The 18,568-nt window shown below is 40.0% G+C and overlaps 1 protein-coding gene across 5 annotated transcripts; it reads left to right on the forward strand.

The window, feature by feature from the left end:
- The first annotated feature begins 2,015 nt into the window (after positions 1-2,015).
- Positions 2,016-17,556, forward strand: kctd17 (potassium channel tetramerization domain containing 17). Of its 5 annotated transcripts, none has more exons than XM_063003133.1 (7): positions 2,016-2,460; positions 12,531-12,639; positions 12,730-12,821; positions 15,122-15,220; positions 15,568-15,693; positions 16,017-16,141; positions 17,251-17,333. In XM_063003133.1, the coding sequence occupies exons 1-6, from the start codon at positions 2,116-2,118 to the stop codon at positions 16,098-16,100; spliced, it is 855 nt and encodes a 284-aa protein (XP_062859203.1). In that variant the 5' UTR covers positions 2,016-2,115; the 3' UTR covers positions 16,101-16,141; positions 17,251-17,333. The 5 variants fall into 5 exon arrangements, with proteins under 5 accessions (XP_062859203.1, XP_062859205.1, XP_062859204.1 ...); XM_063003135.1 differs by having other exon boundaries at positions 15,605-15,693; XM_063003134.1 differs by having other exon boundaries at positions 15,125-15,220.
- Positions 17,557-18,568: the final 1,012 nt, after the last annotated feature.

An 18,568-nucleotide genomic window follows, 5' to 3' on the forward strand; every position in this document is an offset into this window, starting at 1 on the left:
CACTAAGACATTAGTGCGTCCTTAATTTTGTCTGTCTGTTTGTGTGTGTTTAATAGATAGGTAGATAGAGATAATAGATAAGATAAGATAAGATGCCTTTATTGTCTTTGCACAGTGTACAACGAAATTGAGTAGCAATCCAACGGTGCTTACACATACAATAAGTAAGAATAGAAGCAAAAAAATTATATACAAATACACAACACACACACATGTACGTATGTATCATACCTGTCAAGTTTTGGATTTAAAAATAAGGGAAATTTTCCCCCGCACGCTTCGAGCCGTCCCACCAGCCCAACCGAGGTTCAGTATCCCTTACATTTTAAGACAGGTTTACAAGAAATCTAAAATAACCACCTGTGAACCACTTACATACTACAATTAGATGATCAGAATCTGATAGGCCTACCTTTGTTGACACTGAAATGCTGTGGACATTCCTACATATGTAATTCTTATAATACAGCCTAAATGAAAACACAGTTACAAACCTTACAGAATGCATAACTCTGCCCCATCCTGCTCCTCTTTAGAAAGGTAAATTCGATGTCCCATTTCTCTAGATATTTACATGCAGTCTTTACTTTTTTGGCAGGAATGCCCTCTCTCTCCTTGCATCCATCCATCTCTCCCTGTTCCAGGTTTGTTCCCGCTGTCCGCACTAACCTCGTGAGAACTGCCACTTGCAGCAGCCTGGGTGGCAGTTCTCACGAGGTTAGTGACATTTCAGTTTGGAGAGGCACAGGAATGTTTTTTAAAATTATAATTAGTGATGGGAATTCCGGCTCTTTTTAGAGAGCCGGTTCTTTTGGCTCGGCTCACTGAAAAGAGCCGGCTCTTTCGGCTCCCAAGTGGCTCCTTAGATTTTTTTGTTCCTTAAATTAATTTATTACCAAATTACATGTAAAATTAATTACTAATGTAAAAACATTGTATCAAATGTTTATTATTTAAATTGTTTTATTTATATACTCAACATGGAAGAGTGCTACAACAATAAATGATAAAATACAAAAACAAAGACCCATCTCAATTAAACAAAAAGGTCTGATTGTGTATATTATTTGTACATTTGCATCTAGAGTAAAAGAACACATCAACAAAGCATCACTCAACAAAGTATAAATGAAAATGTGCAACAAAAAAAAAAAAAAGCAGCATCCAGGTATTTGTAAGTCTTTAGCGAAGATCCTGTTTCTCCTTCTGTTTTCATCTGCCCTGTTTTTTTGAAAAGATTCTCTTTGAGGGGACAGATGTTGCTACATTACACAGTCTATGTGCCATCACATGTATAAGATGTGGGTCTGTAAAAGGGGCTCATCGTGTCCAAACTTTACTGTTTCCTCTCACTCATGTTCCTCACCTTTCCAGCGTGTAATGTCTGCGTATGTAAAGCGCAATGTCAAACTTTATCAAGTTTTCTCGTTCTCTCTCTCTCTCTCTCTCTCTCTCTCTCTCTCTCTCCTGTTCGTGTGCACACCGCTACGCATCTTGACCAATCATGTGCGGCTTTACCAGAAAAAAACCCCCGAAAAAAAACAACGAATCGGCTCCCGATCAGGAGAGAGTCGTTCACTTTAAAGAGCCGACTCTTAGAGCCGATGTTCGCGACCGACCCATCACTAATTATAATATAATACGGGAAATTTACGGGAAAATACTAATACGGGAGGACGGCGGGAAAGAGGGGTAAAATACGGTAGTTTCCCGGCCAAAACGGGAGACTTGACAGGTATGGTATGTATACGAATCTTAAATATAAAGAATAAAGACTATAGTTATAAAAAGTACAGTAGATTGTTTAAAAACAGCAGTGAGGTAGTAGTGGGGTATTGCACATGCCCTGAGTGGCTTAAGATATAGAGGGAGAGGAAGGGAATATTTTTTAAAGACTGGAGGAAAATACTAGCAACAGACTTACCGTTTTTGAAACATGCGCTTTAACTAAGTAGGCATGAGTTTACTCAATCTGGCAACCCTGCCGAAGCCCAGCCAGCTTAAATCAGTGGGCAGCTCCACTACAGTCAGTCAGATCCAGAGGAGGATCGAGGCGGTTTAGGAGGTATCTGTTGAATTAAATAAATAATAAACATATCAGTTATTTATTTTATAATGGAAACGAAGGAGAAGGAGAAAGCAGCGCTCTGGGATGTAAATGAAAGCTCAGCCTGTTCTGCACACAGCAACAGAAACAACAATAACAACAACAACAAAAATAAAAACAAGGACAGTGAAGGAACATCGACAGGGACATCTGCCATTGATGTGAGCACTACAGAGAGCAGCGCGACTCGGAACGGAACCGCAATGCCCACGACAGCCGGAGGACCTAACGGGAAATGGGTTCGACTCAATGTCGGTGGTACCGTGTTCCTAACGACGCGCCAGACCCTCCTCAAGGAACAAACGTCCTTCCTGTACCGCCTGTGCCAACAGCAGGACCTCCATTCTGACACGGTAAGACACGACCAATGTCACATTCATGCAGCCGTTGATGGAGGGACTGCAAAGCTTATGCATCATCCCAAACCATTAACCCCTCCAGTGGTTGCTCTGATGCATACAGTCTCTCCCGCCGTCCAATCGAGGGCCTACCATTCACTGTTATTGTCTCAGGGGTAAACTAGAGGGTGTTTGTCCTAACACCTGCACCCCCCTAAAACAGTCCCTACAGTAATCCAGTCCTCAGCAATATTTCACTGCTGAAAATGATTTAGGAGAACACAAGCAAGACTGTGCCTGCCTCATGCCAGGGAGATATTCTCAAGTCAGAATAGAATCAGGATATCTTTATTGTCATTATACCATGGGCCAGTGATAGCTCAGTGGTCAAGGTACTGGACTAGTAATCAGAAGAGTGCCGGTTCAAGCCCCGCCACCACCAAGTTGCCACTGTTGGGTCCCTGAGCAAGGCCCTTAACCCTCAATTGCTCATCGTGTAAGTCGCTTTGGATAAAAGCGTCTGCTAAATGCTGAAAATGTAAAATGTAAATACCAGGTATAACGAAATTAAGGTGCAATACTCTCTAGTGTTATAAACAATACATTTAAAAAACTAGAATTTACAAAAATTACTAAATTTTACAGAACTAGAATTTACAAAAATTACCAAAATTTACAGAATTTACAAAGACAGCAATACAATAGAACACAAACCTGTTGTCATTTATAATAACAACAAGAACACAAAAAGCACTTATGTTAATAGTTGGTGGAAATTGCACATTGCCCTATTTGTAAAACGATATAACCTGAAAATTGCACAGTCCCTTGTGTATAGTGAAATTGCACAGTCCCATGTGTTTGAAAACACCTTAAATAGAGGTATTCAAGGTTCGTACTGCGGTGGGAAAAAAGCTATTTCTGAGCCGGTTTGTCCTTGTCCTGATAGTCCTAAGTAATAATCTCCCAAGTATCAATGTGGCAGCATAAAACATAATATAAATGATGGCTCAGTGGGTAGCACTGTAGCCTCACAGCAAGAAGGTCCTTGGTTCGATCCCAAAGTGGGGTGGTCCGGGTCATTTCTGTGTTGAGTTTGCATGTCCTCCCCCGTCTGAGTAGGTTTCCTCCCACAGTCCAAAGACATGCAGGTGAGTTGAATTGGAGATACAAAATTGTCCATAACTGTGTTTGACATTAAACTTGTGAACCGATTAATCTTGTGTAGTGATAAACTACCTGTCCTGTCATGAATGTAACCAATGTGTAAAACATTATGTTAAAATCCTAATAAATAAATAATAAATAAATAAATAAATAGGGCGGGAGAGATGTGCAAGGTGGAGCCCAGCACCTGCGAGGTTGTAAGAAAGTAACCCAATTTCAGGATACTTAATTAAGATAATAACTAAATTAATAAGTGGTCAAAATAACAGAAACTCAAAATGATTGAATCAGAATCTGCAGCAATAGAACAGATAGTCCTGTGCCTCAGTAGGAGCGGGGGACATTGCACTCCGCATGCTCCAGCTTAAAGGAGCCACACCACCTCCTGCATGTTCTAATATGTTAGACAAAACCCAACAAGCCCAGGTACACGAAGGTCACCAATAGAAAACTCACAGATAATAACGGAGCGCTAGGATCCAACGGCCCATGTTGTTATGGTAGAGCACTCACTTACTTTACCTTGCCTCCATAAAGCATTGAGCAGAAAGCATAAATACATCCTGGACAAGGTGGCAATACATCACATGGCACCACATGTCCCTCAGTTACACCTAGGGGTAATTTAAGGCAGCCAGACAACATTTCAATCAGTCAGTGTACCCATGTGACCTTGTCAAACACAGTTACCTGAGGGGATACGCCTCACATTTACTGATTTAGATATTTGTGGCTTTCTACATCTGCAGGTGTCTTGCACCCCTGCCTCCCTTAATATCCAACGTTGTAGCAACAGCAACCCATTTTAGCATATACAGTGTATCACAAAAGTGAGTACACCCCTCACATTTCTGCAAATATTTCATTATATCTTTTCATGGGACAACACTATAGACATGAAACTTGGATATAACTTAGAGTAGTCAGTGTACAGCTTGTATAGCAGTGTAGATTTACTGTCTTCTGAAAATAACTCAACACACAGCCATTAATGTCTAAATAGCTGGCAACATAAGTGAGTACACCCCACAGTGAACATGTCCAAATTGTGCCCAAATGTGTCGTTGTCCCTCCCTGGTGTCATGTGTCAAGGTCCCAGGTGTAAATGGGGAGCAGGGCTGTTAAATTTGGTGTTTTGGGTACAATTCTCTCATACTGGCCACTGGATATTCAACATGGCACCTCATGGCAAAGAACTCTCTGAGGATGTGAGAAATAGAATTGTTGCTCTCCACAAAGATGGCCTGGGCTATAAGAAGATTTCTAACACCCTGAAACTGAGCTACAGCATGGTGGCCAAGGTCATACAGCGGTTTTCCAGGACAGGTTCCACTCGGAACAGGCTTCGCCAGGGTCGACCAAAGAAGTCGAGTCCACGTGTTCGGCGTCATATCCAGAGGTTGGCTTTAAAAAATAGACACATGAGTGCTGCCAGCATTGCTGCAGAGGTTGAAGACGTGGGAGGTCAGCCTGTCAGTGCTCAGACCATACGCCGCACACTGCATCAACTCGGTCTGCATGGTCGTCATCCCAGAAGGAAGCTGACGCACAAGAAAGCCCGCAAACAGTTTGCTGAAGACAAGCAGTCCAAGAACATGGATTACTGGAATGCCCTGTGGTCTGACGAGACCAAGATAAACTTGTTTGGCTCAGATGGTGTCCAGCATGTGTGGCGGCGCCCTGGTGAGAAGTACCAAGACAACTGTATCTTGCCTACAGTCAAGCATGGTGGTGGTAGCATCATGGTCTTGGGCTGCATGAGTGTTGCTGGCACTGGGGAGCTGCAGTTCATTGAGGGAAACATGAATTCCAACATGTACTGTGACATTCTGAAACAGAGCATGATCCCCTCCCTTCGAAAACTGGGCCTCATGGCAGTTTTCCAACAGGATAACGACCCCAAACACAACCTCCAAGATGACAACTGCCTTGCTGAGGAAGCTGAAGGTAAAGGTGATGGACTAAACCCAATTGAGCACCTGTGGCGCATCCTCAAGTGGAAGGTGGAGGAGTTCAAGGTGTCTAACATCCACCAGCTCCGTGATGTCATCATGGAGGAGTGGAAGAGGATTCCAGTAGCAACCTGTGCAGCTCTGGTGAATTCCATGCCCAGGAGGGTTAAGGCAGTGCTGGATAATAATGGTGGTCACACAAAATATTGACACTTTAAGCACAATTTGGACATGTTCACTGTGGGGTGTACTCACTTATGTTGCCAGCCATTTAGACATTAATGGCTGTGTGTTGAGTTATTTTCAGAAGACAGTAAATCTACACTGCTATACAAGTTGTACACTGACTATCCAAGTTTCATGTCTATAGTGTTGTCCCATGAAAAGATATAATAAAATATTTGCAGAAATGTGAGGGGTGTACTCACTTTTGTGATACACTGTATAAGCCTATAAAAATATGTGGACCTATAAAGACATGATAAGTTTGGTCTAGAACAACTCTAGCAGCCTGCACAGAGCCCTGACTTCAACCCTGTTGAACACCTTTTGACTTAATGGCACAAAAATTTCCACAGACATTTTCCAATTAAAAAAAAAAAACGCATTTTCTCCCTTTTTCTCCCGATTTTTAACGTGTCCAATTTTTACCCAATTGCGTTATGCTTCCTCTCTACTGGTGCTGACCCCTGCCCCTGATTGAGGAGCGCAAACTGACACATGTCCCCTCTGATACGTGATCAGTAGCCCATTTTTTCAAGTTCATATGCGAATCAGCCCTGTGCACGGAGAGCCACACCCTGATCAGCATTATTCCTCTACTCTGTACAGATGCCATCAACCAGCCAGCCAAGGTCGTAATTACATCAGTTATGAGGTCCCTATCTGGCTTCCTAACCCTGTATGAACAACAGCCAAACATTGTTCATATAGCCGCCCAGCCGGATGGCAGAGCTGAGATTCGATACGATGTATTCAAAATCCCAGCTCTGGTGTGCTAGCGTATTTTACCGCTACGCCACCTGAGCAGCATTTTCCAAAATTTTGTGGAAAAACACACAGAAGAAAAGAGGCTGTTATGGGGCCACATAAGGGGTGGTGGATAATTCCATATTAATGCCTTGCCATGGTTTTGGAATCGGATGTCCATCAAGCCCACTGGCCATATAGTGTAGATGCCCTGCTAGAGATATTTAGTACTACTTTAGTTCTATTTCCATTCCATTGTCATCAACCGCTTTATCCTGGTCAGGTTTACAGTGGGTGTGATTCTACAGGGAAACATTGGGTGCAAGGCAGGTGATCCCCACAAGACATAGCCAGTCATGTCTGCGTACATGGCCGGCCGGGCGATAGCATCACTGAGTTTTGAACCCGGGTGGTGGGCTGGTGTGACAGACCATTGGGCCACTCAAGCACTACTACATTAGTGTGTCCTTAATTTTGTCTGTCTGTTTGTGTTTGTGTTTGTGTGTGTGTAATAGATAGGTAGATAGAGAGAGGGAGAGAGAAAGAATGGAATAAAAAAAATTTGCCTTTTAAATGTAATGTTAAACGTCATTCCACGCACCTGACCTTGTGCCCAGTTTCTTCAGTAAAATCTTTTGTCTTTAACTAGGGTTAGGAAGAATGCCCACCATTTTTACACTGTCTACCATTCGGTAATTTCTCTTCTTTCCCATCCCATTCTATATTTATACACATTTAGGCATTTTGAGAGAGCATCCATTGCTATACTCTTTGATAATGCAAGGTACTCTCTCCATACAGAGTGGCCTATTTGCCTGAAGCACCATAAACAAAAAACATAATTCTCTTAAGACCCATATGTCAAATTGGTTTATTATTTTAGAAGCCCTGTTGTAATGTAGTAAGGACAAAGCTTCTCCTTGCCCTGTCAGATGCACTCTTGCAGGCTGTGTATTACTCATGGAATAAGATTACAGGCATGGCACATTGCAGGCTGCCAAATCTCCATCCAAAAATATCAGTTCAGCCTTCTCAGTTCTATTCTGGGTTTTGTTTTTTTCCTGAAATCTTCAAGAAATGTTTTCTCTTTTTCTCTTTCTTCTCCAGTTGTTGTGTTCACGTAGGTGTTTTGGATTTGTGGTTACTGTGCATTTCACTAGAACTTATGTAACATCAAGTCTACAAGTAAAAATCTTACATTTTTTATTTAATAAGCAGAAATATTTCATTTTCATAGTTCCTACTTCAAAATGTAGAATGTATTGGCAAAAAAGTAGATAGCTGTGTAATAACCCCTGCTTCAGGGTAATAGGGTTGGATCCATTGACTGGGTGCCAGGGGAAAGTACTTCCTTTACACCAAGTACCAACATGTCCAACTCTTGTCCAAGTGTGCCTGTGAGGATGTTCTTCCTGTGTCCACCTGGATTTTCTCTGGATACTCTGGTTTCCTTTCTCCCGAAAACATACCACTAAGTGAACCGGCTACCAAATTTTGTCTAGGTGGGATTAAGCAAGCTGGGATATGCCATGCCCTGCGAATTGCATGATTCATACCCAGGGAAATACATGGGCCAAAATTAGGGCTAATATTTAGGTAAATTGTTTTGCATGTGGTGTAGTATGAATGTAGTGTTGTTAAATCTGAACATTAATTGTGGTCATTGTAAATAATTATGACTGAACATTTATGACTGATCAAAACAAAGGCATATTCAAATTTGTCAATACGAAGGCACTGCTCTGATAGATAGGGATGTAACGATACACTCTACCCACGATGCGATACGATTCACGATACTGGGTTCACGATACGATTTTTTAAAAACAAAATAAAATTAAAGACAAATTATGACAAAGTTTTCTTTTATTATTTCTCTTTAAAAAAAATAAAATACTGTATTTGTGCTTATCTTTTATTTATCTAAATAATGAATGTCCTTTTATTTCTGAGGTAGGTACAAATAATGCTTATTGTGTAAAAAAACTTAAATGAAATTTTAAAACAAATCCAACATTATATAAATTAATGAATAATACTAATAAAGAAAGTATCCTCACATAAATAAATTTGGCTGGAAAATCCCCCTACCTGGCAACTTTGTGAAGTGCCGTCAACCAGGCGAGGTGAATAGCGCCAGTACCCTCTGCTGTTTAAAGTGAATATCCATTCATCTTAAATAACCGATTCGAATCGTACCACATGTGCACCAATTTTTAACTGTCTTGTGGTGCATCGTTACATCCCTACTGATAGATATTACCTTAATTTATGTTTGGTATCCCAATGGCCATTGGTTGGCCTGTCATGAGTAAGAATCCACTGTACCTGTACAGTTCATGTGAGACACCTGTAGATGCTTAAAACTTGCTTCTGGATGATTTTGTATGAAAAGAAGCAGAAACTGTTTTAAATATGCAAATGATGTAAGATGGGAGTGAGTGGAGCTGACCTTCAGTACAATTCTTAAAAAAGTACTTTGTCTTGGTTACTCTGGCTTTTATGTAGCAGATGAGTGACTGGAGTTCAGAACTAAACTCAAATGATTTTACATGTTTGGGATTTAAAAATGACAAACGTACAGAAAGGCAATTCAACAAGTGATGAATCAGCCGAACATGTTGATATAAACAAGCCCTTTGTTTGCCTACCAGGTAGTTCCTATGGGAGGCAGGCAGTTTGCTAAAGGGACTTGTTTCCGTGTACGTAAGCTGTGGGGAATATTAGCATAGGATAAATTGGTTCACTTCTAGTGTGCTAGTCTTCTATGACTTCACCCCAAGGTTAGAATACAGAATAGGACGCAGGCACTTGAGTTTTTTAAGGTGTTTGTGTGTCACACTGGTATGTGAACATATTTTAATTCAGTGGAGGACTTACACAGGTACTCCCTTGCTTCTCAGATTGTGCTTGTTGTTTAGTCAGCACGTGTCTTGCCTAAATACAGTTTAAAGTAGCTTAAATGCAATACATTGACTCACAGCAGTGAGATGTCCTGTGAGCAGTGGCAAGGGTGTGTCTGTGATGCTAGTTTCCATGCTAGGGTTAGGTCAGTTTCTGAAGACATATTTTCCATTATGTACTACTATTGGCAGAAAAAAAGCAAATTTCCTACAAAAGTCTAACATCTATAAACATCTATAAGACAATATGTCAATGTATTTAGGTTTGGAATTTACGTATACCAGGAAGAAGGAACCATGACCACAATGCTTAACAGGCTCAACCCACTCCTCTCACATGCTGCTACTGTGTGGTATGTATAGTTTGGTATGTATAATAATAATAATACAAAATATGTAGAGTCTAAGTATAAAATGTGCAATTATGTATGAGGTGTATGTGCGTTGTGTTTACGTAAGATAATGTAATTGTGGTACTAGGATGATGTTTTTTGATCAGGGTAAGTTTTGAACTAACAAGCAATACTAAGTTACTAAGTAAGTTTTGAACTAACAAGAACCAATGTTTTAGTAAATAGAACTATGGATGTAACGATGCACCACAAGACAGTTAAAAATCATGTGCCACGATTCGAATCGGTTATTAATTTAAGATGCATCAATATTCACTTTAAACAGCAGAGGGCACTGGCACTATTCACCTCGCCTGGTTGACGACACTTGACAAAGTTGCCAGGTAGAGGGATTTTCCAGCCAAATGTATTTATGTGAGGATACTTTCTCTATTTGTATTATTCATTTATTTATATAATGTTGGATTTGTTTTAAAATTTTACACAATAAGCATTATTTGGCATAGTTTGTACCTACCTCAGAAATAAAAGGACATTAATTATTTAGATAAATAAAAGATAAGCACAAATACAGTATTTTATTTTATTTTTTTAAGAGAAATAATAAAAGGAAACGTCATAATTTGCCTTCAATTTCATTTTGTTTAAAAAAATGGGGGAAAAATCAAATCGTGAACCCAGTATCGTGAATCGTATTGCATTGTGGGTAGAGTGTATCGTTACATCCCTAAATAGAACAGATAACTGTTAACACAGAGGGGGTCAGTCAATGAATTACTCATATTATTTACTGTAAGGCTTCCACTAATGCAATAACAATGCTTTATTGCAAGGCTAAGTATGTAGACTAAGTTAGTTGACAATAATTGACAATAATTAAGTTGTGGGGCTTTTTAAAGCCAGTTTTGGTTACTGTAGAAAGACTATATGTACTTATACAATATAAGCAGATAAGGGATAGTGAGAAGCTAATATTGATTTTAGAATATTTAAACAACTTAAGCAAAGTTTGGACAGTTTGGATGGGCTTGCATGTGTGGGTGTGTTTCTTTTACTTATTGTTTGCAGTTCACTGTTTGACATGAAGCCATTTTTTCTTCTTTGATAAGGTTACAAGTAAAGATGTCAAAGATTAATCAGCAAATTAGTCATTTTTAGATTTATGCTGTCAGTTTAAAATGTCATTTAAATTCATTTTCAAGAGCTGATGCTTTATTTGAACTGATAGCAAAAGTATAGATCTCTACACACGAGAGCTCAGACTGCTGATTTAAGGCTCACCATGACTGTAATATACAATAAAGCATAAAAACTCTTTGCACTAATGATTTAAATAATGACTGACAGAACTTTAACGGATTCAAATAACAAACTGAAGCAGTTTTAAGTCAGTATAGAGTCAGAATGTTCTGGGACGCTCGTAACGGGGTTGGTTGCACCAGCTTGAGTTGAAGCCCCGCAAATTAAGAAAAAGAACCCAAGTGCAGATGCTTGACCAAGGTAGAGCAAAACTCTGGTTATAAAAAAAACACTAATAAAAGGGCGCCCAGGTGGCACAGCGGGATATTCCGCTAGCACCGATATTCTGAACTTTTTGGTTCAAAACTCAACGTTGCCACCGGTCGACTGGACATCATCTGGCGGGCATAATTGGCAGATACTAATTGGCCACCGTATCTGCAGGGTGGGGGCCAGACTATGTGTGGGTAGGTTGGTCTTCATATGCTGTGTAAGGACCCTGATTGGCGGAAGAGACGCCTGTGCAGAATGCAGGGGCGAGGAGAGGGGGGCTGTGCACGTGTCGGAAGAGGCGTGTACAGCAACGTGCTCTCCTCGGATGCAATCGGGTATCCCCCAGCAGAGGAAGACAAATTGAGTGCTCTAAATCACAGGGAAAATGGGAAGAAAAATGCATATAAATAAACACTAACAAAAAAACTAACAAATAAATAAGGTGACCAAATAATGGAAACAAAGTAACAAATGGAAGATACAAAAGCATTCACAGCCTACAACAGAGAAATTGGATAGAACAGGCACAGCGTAAAAATGAGAACTGGTTGTCACAATATGACAGACTGCTCCGCCCATCTGTAACAACCCAGCTCTCTAAAAAAGGGAATGATAGGAAACCCTTAAAACCAGCAGGGACTGGCGATGCCCAAGTGGCATCCCAGCCCCACCAACTGCACATAATGTAGATTTATAGACGGGGTCCTCTCTGAAAATGGAGCTTCTCATGATCTATGCCAGTAAACATCTGGTCTTTTGTGATGCCAGACCACTTTGCCCATCTGTCTGGCTATATAGCTACAAGCTCTTTTTTCTCCGCACTCTGTTAGCATTTGTTCCATTTGTATTTCACTTCTCTCTCTTTTTTTCTTTAATGTGGTCATGCGTACAGGTGGCTGGTGTAATGTTCTCTGCAGGGTGTGATGTAAAGAACAGCCTTATCCCTTAGCTAAGAAAAGGTTCCCTGCAGAGCTCTTAAGGTTAATTTACTGCAGGGAGTAGCCATTCTGCCATGTGAGACAATGACAGTGACTGTGCTGATGTGACCTCCATTTAAAGTCTTTCTTCATGCTTATTTTTTCTCTAACTCACTTTTTATATTCTCTGTCACGGGTACTGAGCATTTGTCCATGGTTTTGTAAATATATAAACAGTAAATATGTGGATACAAATATGTTATTTACCAGACTAAATCTAAGCCAAGATCTTGACTAAATCTATGTGTGCAGGATGAAACCGGTGCCTACGTAATTGACAGAGACCCCACATATTTTGGCCCTATTCTCAACTACCTTCGACATGGGAAACTGGTTTATAACAAGGAACTGGCAGAGGAAGGTGTGTTTTCTCAAATCTCCTAACCCCAACATAATCAGTGAACAGTGTTTTCTTTTATTCTTATATATGGTGACAAGTCTATAATTTCAGGTGTCTTGGAGGAGGCAGAGTTTTACAACATCACTCCACTGATTAAATTAATTAAAGAGAGGATTCTAGAACGAGACTGCAAAGCTTCTCAGGTAATAAGCCATCATTCGTGCTCTAATGTAACCCTATTAATAATAATAATAATAAGTTACACTTTTATAGCGCCTTTCACAAAACCCAAGGTCGCTTTACATACAAAAATAACAATCACACCGAACTAGCAGGGGAGGAAGGGGAAAAGTGCAGAGAAAAGAGATGGGTTTTTAGTAAAGTTTTAAATTTAGATAGAGAAGTAGTAGAACGTAGCGAGGATGGAAGAGAGTTCCAAAGCGAAGGGGCAGCAACACTGAAAGATCGGTGTTCAGTCTGAACCTGGGAACCACTAGGAGACTATTATTTAAAGCTGCAGTATGTGACTTTTTGCGCTATTGCAAGTTACCCTGTAAAACCTAAAAAGTCTGATTTGGCACAATGGTTTTGTCATTGTCAAAACGTATGTCCATCATATTTTAACACCTACCAATTATAGTCAAAAAGGTTAGGGATTAACAGCATTGTAAAGTCTTCATTATACCAAAGACATGGTAAGTAGAGGCAGTGGATGACGTGTGCATGGAGAAAACCAGCAAGCATAAATAAGCATAAAAAAACAAGGATAATTACAATTATTTGGACAACATGAAACAGGAATCGTGTCGTTTCCCCATGTGCCAAAAGTAGGGAAAATCATCTTTTTTATAATTTTTTATTAATGCATTTTCTCCCCTTTTTTCCCGATTTTTAGCGTGTCCAATTTTTACCCAATTGCATTATGCTTCCTCTTTACTGGTGCTGACCCCCACCCCTGATTGAGGAGAGTGAACTGACACACATCCCCTCCGACACGTGAGCAGTAGCCGAGTGCATTCTTTCACCTGCACCAGCTGAGTTCATATGTGAATCAGCCCAGTGCACAGAGAGCCACACCCTGATCAGCATTATTTCTCTACTCTGTGCAGACGCCATCAACCAGCCAGCAGAGGTCGTAATTGCATCAGTTATGAGGTCCCTATCTGGCTCCCTAACCCTGTATAAACAACAGCCAAACGTTGTCCATATAGCCGCCCAGCCGGATGGCAGAGCTGAGATTCGATACGATGTATTCAAAATCCCAGCTCTGGTGTGCTAGTGTATTTTACCGCTGCACCATCTGAGTGGCCCATTGTATCATTTTTGGTTATTTACTGATTATTAAAGTGGAAAGGGGTGAAATACCATATCACAAGGGAATATGATCTCCAACTCCTCATAAATGGTGATGCAATCAAAGATTTGACATTTGAATCCGGTGTAAAATAGCAATATCTAACTTTTTTTGGGCTAATGGATTTTGAAATTTTAAAAATGTGTTACTATAATCAAAAAATGAATCCATCTTTAGTAACCACATCATCAGACAGAAACACAGTCTGATATAGCTCGTGTGTGAAAAGAGGAGGTTAGCGTTCTTACCCAAGTGCATATACATGCCTGATATAATTTTTTAAATATTATTTTTATGCTGCATTTAATATTAAATCCACACGAGACATCATTTTACAGTTAACTGATGTTATCAGTTTTTTATTGCCATAAGACCCTTCGGGCGGCACGGTGGCTAAGTGCGTAGCACTGTCGCCTCACAGCAAGAAGGTCCTGGGTTTGATCCCCAGGTGGGGTGGTCCGGGTCCTTTCTGTGTGGAGTTTGCATGTTCTCCCCATGTGTGAGTGGGTTTCCTCCGGGTGCTCCGGTTTCCTTCCACAGTCCAAAGACGTGCAAGTGAGGTAAATTGGAGATACACAATTGTCCATGACTGTGTTCGATATAATCTTGTGAACTGATGGGTCTTGTGTGGTGAGTGACTACCGTTTCTGTCATGAATGTAATCAAAGAGTGTAGAACATGAAGTTAAAATCCTAACAAACAAACAAACCAAAAGACCCTGCGTCCATGATGCTGACAGGCATCATTGTTTACACAGCACTAGTGATTACCTGGCTGTGTCTAACTTTAATTCCTACATGCTTTTGTACTAATTACTGCAATAATCAGACATACTATTTAATGTGGTAGGGTGCAGTGTGGAATGCAGCCTGTTTTAGCACTGGTGTTTCTTTAAGGGTGTTTGGTCCCAACCTTATTAGATTTTTTATCCACCCACCTTTTAGCAAGTCCATAACAACTTTCTCCTGACTTTTCCAGTACACATATAATTACCCAAGCCCTCCTTCCCAACTAGTTTTAGTTTACAATCATTTTTTACTGCTTGTCTTTTTTAATGTTTAATGTACAAACATACTACTGCTTCTGTTTGTCCACCCTACAGCTTACCGTCCTCTTTTTCTTTTTTCTTTCCTCTGTCCCTTTTTACAGCAGGTCCCTCCGAAGCATGTATACAGGGTGCTGCAGTGTCAAGAGGAGGAGCTGACGCAAATGGTCTCCACCATGTCCGATGGCTGGAAGTTTGAGCAGGTCAGCGTGCGCGCCTGCCGAAAGCAGCGGCCTGGACTGCTCTGGACTGTGGGTTGGACTGACGCTGAGTTGATGTGTCTTCCCCCGCACCCAGTGTTTTTATGTCCCACCAAAAAGTCCAGTTATGAGACACCCGCATGCTTAATGTAGTCTCAGACTGCATTTGTTGCTTAAATGATTAATTATGCACATCAGATGATTAATCTGATTTGCATGTGATCAGCGTTTCCAAGTAGCTAGAATTAAGTCAAACTCTGTTTGAGGACAGAAACTTTTGGGTCTTGCTCTCGTGTCTTAATTGAATCTTTTGTCCTGTCTTTCTCTTGCTTTATCCTTTGGTACTGCAGATGGTGAACATTGGCTCTTCTTACAGCTATGGCACAGAGGATCAGGCTGAGTTCCTCTGTGTTGTGTCCAAAGAGCTGCACACATCTGGCGGGGGCTTGGGGCCTGAGCAGAACCACAAGACTAAGGTTGGAAACATTTTTATACTTTCTATTGCTTTACATTACCTGATTGGTTTATAAAGCTACATTGCCTGAAACAATAATGTCAAATGGAGGTGTGTGTCTATGCTAAAGAATTGTGATTACTGGCCTTGAATATCATTTTTCACTGTACATTCCCATTACTTATCACTTGGTCTTTCGTAAAACGTAATATCCATCTGAACATTTTACATTTGACAATTTTCATTAAAAGTTGTTCATTCCTTTTTATTTGTTGTCACCTGTGTCCTTGTGGTTCTTCTTTTTATTTTGTCGTGTTTCTTGTCTACCATCCATTAAACATCAAGGCATCAGAAGAGGAGGGTGAAAAGGAAGAGCAGGAGCAAGAGGATGACAGAGAAAGAAATGCCACCCTCAATGAGTGGATTTAATGTTTAGGAGACTTGTGACATTGTTCCGATCACAGAAATAGGTGAGGACAAATGATAGGTAGTATTTATGCTGGATGTAGCTGTTTCCCTCATTTTTGCACTGTAGTAAGAGGATGCCAGGGTATTTCATTTCATTGCACTATGAAAGCTTTTACAAACTCACCATGACTCAAAGTTGCTAACCGGTCAACACCATCAATATTGTAAATACAGTGGTGGAAGTTTCTACCTAAATGACTAAAAATCCCAGGTTGCAACAGTTTTTTATTGGGAAAATGGGTTAGAAGGGGTTTTATTTAACAAGAATCTGGATACATATAAATAGTAAATAAGAGCTACATACAGAATTTGCAGTTCTAAAATATTTAAAATAAGAATATTGTATATATTAGGTCATGAACTGATAATAATTGCTTTAATGATAAACTGTTTAGATACGAAAACCTAAAGCTTTCTCTGCTGTTACAATCAGTAGTGCTAAAAGTGCAATAGCCTAGACAGCCTCTATTAAAAACATTTAAACACAATGCGAAACACATGACCTGTATCTTAGAGATCATGACATACTCATGATCTGTAAATAATACTGATTAGTTCACAGATGACACTTCATGCACAACAGTGTCTCAGCTACATAAACTGTCATATATAACATGTCACTGTCATCTTCACCCACATCTCCATCTGGAGACACTTTTTCTTCTTATCACTGTTCATTTAATATTTAAAATATTGTTTTGGGGTGGCACAGTGGGTAGCGCTGTCACCTAACAGCAAGAAGGGCCTTGGTTTGATTCCCCAGCTGGGTGGTTAGGGTCTTTTCTGTGTGGAGGTTATATGTTCTCCCTGTGTACACATAGTTTTCTCTCAGGTGCTCCGTTTCCTTCCACAAGTCCAAAGATGTGCGGTCAGGCCAATTGGAGCTACTAAAATTGCCCCGAGTGTGTGTGTGTGTGTTGTCTGCCCTGTGGTGGACTGGCGGCCTGTTCATGTGTCTCCTGCCTTTTGGCCAACTATTCAGACCCACCATGACCCTGACCAGGATAAAACGGTGGTAAAACAGACAATGAATAATTAAATGAATGAATATTTTTTTGGAAAATCGTAGGTGTTATATTTGTTCTTACAGTCTTTTTGTTGAACATTTCAGCTCTTCCAGATTCACGGCTCCCGGATGTAGAGGGTACAGTCTTTTAGCTCTTCATTTTGTCCAGTTCTAATTCTATATTTCCATTATTACCTTTTGGCACACTGAATTTTCACTTTTGAAGACCAATTGTAAATATTATACATATCACAACCAGCAACACAAAGACAACGGAACTATAAAACTGTGTGTAAAGGACATGTAAATGAAAGCGTTTTGTAGCTGGAAAAGTATTAGTGCTCAAGCAAAAGAAGTGTACTCATCTTACTAACCTGTGACCAAAGAGTGATCAACTGTGGTGTAAAACAGAGGTAGAATAATAATCCTAAACTTTTAACTAGATGTTTGCATTGTGGTGCATTTTTTCCTCATTGATACAAAGAATTATGTGAAAGGTCATTATATAATGTAAATACATTAGTTATATGTATGGTTTTTATTCTGGATGCATGTAGTCAAAGCAGTGGATTTGTAACATGTCATTTTGTGCCCACAGCACAAAACCTAAATCGGGGCTCTAATCGGAAGACTGCTATTGAAATGCTGCACGGCTATAGTGTCAGGGCTGGTTTATCTGAAAACTCAACCAGTTTCAACATAAAATGTGGAGTTTAACAGGGTTTTTTTTTAATACCTCATTTTGACAATTTACTTTGTTACAAAAGTAGTTCATACATACTGTGACCCAACCTTTCCAAAGAAGAATGCCTCAAACTGCAAATGAAGACATTTAAAAACAACAAGCCTCAAATCAGCACAAATTAATTTAACTAATTCTGCTTCCCTCAGTGATTTGTTAGTAAAAGTAGTTTGCTTTTAAAGTGAACATTACCCACTCTGTAGCTTTGCATTCTTTGTAAAGCTCCAGAATAAAGCACATCAGAAATCCGAAGTAACTTAGGAGTCTGTAGTAATGTATTCATTACTGTAAATGTAATACATGCAAACTTTAATACTCATCCTCAATGTCTAGCCATGAGGAATCTCTGTAATCACAATATTTAGTAAGCAGGTCAGTGCCGTAGTAAATCAGTTAATCATCAAAATCAGTTTAATTTTGTACAATTAACACGTTTCTTGAAGGAAAACTACACTGATCAGCCATAACATTAAAACCACCTCCTTGTTTCTACACTCACCGTCCATTTTATTAGCTCTACTTACCATGTAGGAGCACTTTGTAGTTCTACAATTACAGACTGTAGTCTATCTGTTTCTCTACATACTTCTTTAACCTGCTTTTACTTTGTTCTTCAGTGGTCAGGACCCCCACAGGACAACCAAAGAGCAGGTATTATTTGGTGGTGGATTATTCTCAGCA

Source organism: Trichomycterus rosablanca, chromosome 10 (genome assembly GCF_030014385.1).
Source record: "Trichomycterus rosablanca isolate fTriRos1 chromosome 10, fTriRos1.hap1, whole genome shotgun sequence".
Taxonomy (NCBI): domain Eukaryota; kingdom Metazoa; phylum Chordata; class Actinopteri; order Siluriformes; family Trichomycteridae; genus Trichomycterus; species Trichomycterus rosablanca.